The sequence below is a fragment of the Lathyrus oleraceus genome, chromosome 6 (assembly GCF_024323335.1).
Source record: "Lathyrus oleraceus cultivar Zhongwan6 chromosome 6, CAAS_Psat_ZW6_1.0, whole genome shotgun sequence".
Lineage (NCBI taxonomy): Eukaryota > Viridiplantae > Streptophyta > Magnoliopsida > Fabales > Fabaceae > Lathyrus > Lathyrus oleraceus.
In genome coordinates this window covers 247,110,292-247,116,291 of record NC_066584.1, presented here as the reverse complement: position 1 = coordinate 247,116,291, position 6,000 = coordinate 247,110,292, and the positions used below count along the sequence as shown (strand labels likewise).

Sequence of the window (6,000 nt, the reverse complement as noted above, 5' to 3'; positions counted from 1 at the left end):
TCTCAATGGTTTTTCTAGGAAGTTCTTGGAAGATCAAGCTAAGAAGATGAAAAAAGAGGGGAATTGGGAAGCCTTCTATGTTCTGTTAGCCGTGTTGGTATATGGGATAGTTCTCTTCCCAAATATTGACCATTTTGTGGACCACATGGCGGTGAGAATCTTCCTCTTTGGTAACCCTGTATCGTTCCTCCTGGAAGACCTCCACTATGCTCTCCATGATCGTCATGAGAAGAAGGGAGGAACCATCTTATGTTGTGTGCAGCTGTTGCATGCCTGGTTTAGATCTCATATGCCCGAAGAAGGCCCTTTTGTCTCAAAGGAACTCAAGCCTTCCTAGAAGTTAGCTTCCCTCACCTCCAATCATGTTAAGTGGTATATCAGGGACTGGGAAACCGAGAATGTCATTGTCAGCATTGGAGACTTCCCCAATGTACCTTTGATAGGAACCAAGGGTTGCATCAACTATAACCCCGTGTTATCTTTGAGGCAGCATGGTTACCTTATGAATGGCCCTCCAAAAGCTGAAGCTTTAGAGCCTTTCATCTTACACAGTGCTGAAGTAGATCATCCCATGGTGAAGAAGATCAAGAGGTCTTGGCAAGCAATTATCAGAAAGGGTAAGGAGTTAGGTAAGAGAAATGTCATCGCTCAAGAGCCTTATACTTGTTGGGTTAGAGAGAGGGTTCAAAGGGTTAAACTCCCTTTTCCATTTGATCCTTCTACTTATCCATCGGTTCCTGAGCCAGAACCCATATTACTTGAAGATGTAGAGAAACTCAATACCCGTATCAAGGAGTTGGAGTTGGAGAATGCTGACTTGAGGATTAAGCTCGGCCGAGTCTCGTTAGAAAATGGGAATTTGAAAGATGGTCAACAGAAGAAGGACAAAGAGCTTGAAATCTCCAACAAAAGAGCTAGGGAGTCTGAAGCAAGGAGAGAAAAGTTCGGACAAGCGCTTTACAGCACTAAATCTATGTTCAAGTCAAAGGAGATGGAGTTGGATAGAGCTTTACTCCGGATTCAAAAACTCAACAAGACTCTGGAATTGACCCTTGAAATGAAAAGGGAAGCACGGCTGATTTCTGAGATTCGTACTCGTGAACTGGAGAATACCATTCAAAAATACAAGGATACTCTGGAACGCGAGAAGCTGAGGATTGAAGAGTCAGAAAGAGTTTGCACACGGTTGAAATATCAGTTGGAACAAGCCGATGCTAGAATCCAGGTACTTGAAGGTGGGGATCAGGATGCTGCATATAGGATGTTGCTAGGTGAGTGCAGATATTGGAGAAACCTCTATAGGGACATAGAGGTGACCAAGGCTAAAGACTTGCACATCATTCAAGATCTCCAAGGGCTTTACACTGAGTGGAAGGGAAAATATCTGAGGCTGTCCAAATTTGCGAATTCCGTCATGCGAGAGCTACCTGAGAAACTGCAAGAAGTTGATTGGTGCATGTGTCCAGAGAACACCCCGCATCAAGTCTTTAATTTCATTAAATTTTGTAAGGCGATGTTGGAAGGGCTGACTACTGACCTTGCTACGGTTCAGAAAGTCCATAAGCCATAAGCACGTTGTTTGTATTTGAACTTTGCTATGAGTTAATGAAAAATCGCTTTTTGAGATTCATTTTTATTGTGTTTTATTTCCTTATTACTTTAAATATTTGCGAACAAGTGTTGTGGCATTTCTGAAATAAATGACTGAAATTAACCAAGAGTTTTGCAAACAAGATGCATCCATACATGCATTCATACATTTTCAAAATAGAGTCTCACCCAGCCTTTCTTCCTCTAGTTTCATGCTGAATTTTCAACACCAGTACAATACTCGCGCCCGAGCAAGACAAAGAATGGTTGAACAAGAGCAAGAGAGCGCCCGAGTTAGAGCTGAACTAGACGAAATCAAGGGAGGCATGTCCCAAATGTGAGAAATGCTGCAAGCTTTAACCTTCAGGTTTGAGGTTCCGCAAGCGACCGTGATTTCAGAGACCACGGGCCCAGCAGTGGAAGTGCAACCTCAGAGGACGTTACCCTCAACCCTTCCTCCGTATGGGCTACCTTATGACTTCGTCCCTCGAGCGGAAGTAATGCACAACATGGGGCAATCTGTCCAACAAGTCGTGCCATTGCCGGTTTACACCGACGCACGCCCAGTCATCCACACTATTGTTCCACCAGCTGCCTATGCTAGGCATGTTCCTCACTATGAAGATCAACATCACATGTATCAGACTATCGACTCAACCGTTGTTGGTGACGAAGTAAGGTTCGAAGATTTCAGAGAAGTAAAGGAGAACATGCAGCTCCTTGAGAGGAAGTTCCGAGATTTAGAAGGAGACCACGTCTTTGGATCTCCCGCCAAAGAAATGTGCCTCGTATCTGGGTTGGTGATTCCGGCCAAATTCAAAACTCCAGACTTCGACAAATACAAGGGGCATACTTGTCCAAAGAGCCATCTCATCATGTATTACCGAAAAATGGCCGCACACATGGAAGACGATAAGCTGATGATCCATTGTTTTCAAGATAGCTTGAGTGGGGCTCCTTCCAAGTGGTATTTGAGTTTGGACCAGAATAGGATCAGGTGTTTCCAAGACCTGTCAGACGCATTCATAAAACACTACAAATACAACATGGACATGGCGCCTGATAGAAGACAGTTGCAAAGCATGTTCCAGCATGACAAAGAGTCCTTCAAGGAATACGCTCAGAGATGGAGGGAGTTGGCTTCTCAAGTTGAACCACCTCTAGCTGAGAAGGAATTGGCTGAACTGTTTATCGACACTGTCCAACCCTAATTCTATGAGAAGATGGTTGGAAGTGCTTCCTTGGGATTCTCCGAGCTTGTTGCTATAGGAGCTCACGTTGAATATGGTTTAAGAAAAGGCAAACTTACGGTTGTAGCTAGAACTTCAAATGTTAATCCAAAGAAGTTCTCTAGAGGGTTTCCCAGAAAGAAGGAAGGGGAAACAAATGATGTGACTGTTGGCCAAGGAAGAGCTCCTCCAAGAAGGAGACCACAACAATATTCACCTCAGCAGTATGTTCAACAACCCTTTCCTTATCAACAGCCTATGTATCCTGTCCAATATGCCCCGCAACCGTACGTAGCTGATGTGATACCCGCATTCAGTCAACAACCTGCCCAGGCTTATCAAGCGCCTCCAGTTTATCGACCAGCTCCAACTCAACAACATGTTGCGGTTCCTCCAGCTTATCAACAAGCACCAGCAGCTCTTGTTTATCAACAGCCGAGAGCTCAAGCACCAAGGCAAAATGCTCAGAACCAGAATAGGAGGCAAGGGGATAGGGCGACTTTCAATCCAATCCCAATGTTGTACACTGAGCTTTATCCTTCCCTGTTACAAAAGGGTTTGGTGGTTCCCAGACCTATGGGACCTCCACCCGATCGTCTTCCCCCATGGTACAACCCTAATGCACACTGTCCTTTTCATGAAGGTTCCCCCGAGCACGACCTAGAGGGTTGTTACGCTCTGAAGCATAGGGTTCGTGAACTGATTGAAAGCAAGATCTTGTCTTTTAAAGATATGGGACCGAATGTGAAGAACAATCCTCTTCCTCTCCATGGAGATCCTGCAGTAAACGCCATTGAAGATGCCTCTGTTGGTGTTACGGTTGATAAGGTGGATGATGTTAAGACTCCTTTGGCAACATTCCATGCCCGATTGGTGGAAGTTGGCCTGATTAATGTTAATCATGAAAATTGTGAAGAGTTTGCCACATACCCAAAGGGGTGTCAGGTGGTACGAGACAACATTCAAGACTTGATGGATAAAGGAGTGCTTCAGATATCCAGTGTTGCAAAGAACGAAGACGTGTTGGTAATTGAACCTTGTTTTAATTTACCTGAACCAGTTGAAATCCCATATTACAGTGGTGGAGTGGTTCCGGCGAATAGTAAGTTGTCGCCTGTTGAGATATGTATGCCCACGCCTTTTCCATATGAGAGAACCAAGGTCGTACCTTGGAAATATGAGATTACCGCTGTGGATAAGGTTGTTGATGGAAATGCAAACGTCGAAGTGACAGAAGCTATTAGTGTGGACGTCACCAATATTGCAGGAATGAGCAGAGTGACCCGTAGTGGTCAAATCTATACGCCTGAATTCAATGTGACTCCTTAAGGGCTAAACAAGGAATCAATAGTTGCAGCTTTCACTAAAGAACCCAAAGTGGTCCAATCCGAATATGCTGTTGAATTCTTGAAGTTGATCAAGAGAAGTGACTACAAGGTTGTGGCCCAATTGCATCAAATACCATCTAAGATCTCTATTCTGTCTCTGTTATTGAACTCCCAAGCCCATTGGGAGGCTTTGTTGAAGGTGCTTGCTCAAGCTCATGTAACACAAAGCATAACAGTTAACTAATTTGATGGAGTAGTTGTGAATATCACAACATGCAATACTTTGAGCTTCAGTGGAGAGGAGTTATCTGAGGATGGACAAAATCACAATCATGCTCTCCATATCTCGGTAAAATGCAAAGATGATGCTTTGGAAAGTGTTTTGGTTGATATCGGATCTTCTCTGAATGTTATGCCAAAGAGAACACTCGCCAAGTTATCTTATCAATGACCAGCTATGAAGCCTAGTGCCTTGATAGTGAAAGCTTTCGATGGTTCCAGGAGAGCCGTGATTGGAGAGGTTGAATTGCCCATATTGATTGGTCCTCACGTATTCCCGATTAATTTCCAAGTCATGGATATTAATCCAGCATATAGCTTCTTATTGGGACGTCCGTGGATTCATGATGCAGGGGCAGTCACATCCACTTTACACCACAAAATGAAGTTTGTGGTGGACAATCAACTGATTATTATCTCTGGGGAGGAGGACTTTGTGGTCAGTCACCTTTCATCCTTCAGATATATCGAGGCTGATGAGGATGCTTTGGAAACTTCTTTCCAAGCTCTTGAAATAGCCAATGCCACTTTCACGGAGATGAAGGACCCGGTTGGGAAAGCTTGTTCGTCTTTCGCTTCTCTGAAAAGCGTAAAGTCTAGCATTGAAGGAGGAAACCCTGAAGGTTGGGGTCAGCTTATTGATATTCGTGAGAAGCATGATCGCTTTGGTCTAGGATATGTGCCTTCCACTGCGAAAGGAGCCCGAGTCCCTATAAAGGACAACACCCGAAGCATCCAGGAAGTATTCCTTAGCACATGATTCATCCATGGAGATCAGGTCAATGCAATTTGAGATAGCACCGAAAATGAAGATGAACAATGTTTGGTTTACCGGTGTGAGACAGCTTTGAACAACTGGAAGGCGGTTGAGATCCCCGAAATTTTTCCTTTGTGTAGCACCTCAAATTTGCACCTCACATTTGTACATTCATTTCATTTTTAGGTCATTAACATCACATTAGCATTGCATAGCATGTTACATTGCATCAGTCAAGACTGGTCAGGAGATTCAACTGTGCAAGGCAACAAGAGCATTTTCCATGAGATCAAAGCCCTAGGGTGGTTCCAATGAGCCTACATGATTCAAGGATCATTTTGAAGCAACTTGGCCAAGTGTTGAAGGCTCAGAATTCATCAGTGCATGTGCAAATCATCTGAGGCCCATGAAAGTCAATAGAAGTCAACTGCAAAGTCAATTGTGGATTTGGAAATGAGAAGTGGTTAGAGATGCTTCATTCATGTTCAAGCAAGTCTCATTTGACATTTTAAACACTCACATTGAAGAATTTGAAGTCAGGTCAAGACTTTCCCAAAATAGCAAGTGACCTATAATTTGGAATTTCCAAAAATGGCAAGGTTTTGGACCAACTTCAACTCAACTTTACAAAATCAAGAAGGCTTCAAATGAAATTTTGTCCAACATGAAAGTTGAAGATCTTTCTCTCCCATTTCCAAAAAGTCCAAGATCATGAATTTCTCATGTGTGGTTGAGGATATATGATCCAATCATGGCAAAGTGTGTTTGAAAATTCAAATGGACATAACTTTTGAACCAAAGCTCCAAAATGAGTGGT

The 6,000-nt window shown here is 43.5% G+C and overlaps 1 protein-coding gene across 1 annotated transcript; it reads left to right on the top strand.

Moving 5' to 3' along the window:
- The first annotated feature begins 2,813 nt into the window (after nucleotides 1–2,813).
- On the top strand, nucleotides 2,814–4,148 carry LOC127094983 (uncharacterized). The gene has a single exon (XM_051033739.1). The coding sequence runs from the start codon at nucleotides 2,814–2,816 to the stop codon at nucleotides 4,146–4,148; it is 1,335 nt and encodes a 444-aa protein (XP_050889696.1).
- Nucleotides 4,149–6,000: the final 1,852 nt, after the last annotated feature.

Coding starts and splice junctions, on each gene's coding strand:
- LOC127094983 (XM_051033739.1), top strand. CDS start 2,814: ATGGTTGGAAGTGCTTCCTTGGGATTCTCCGAGCTTGTTGCTATAGGA.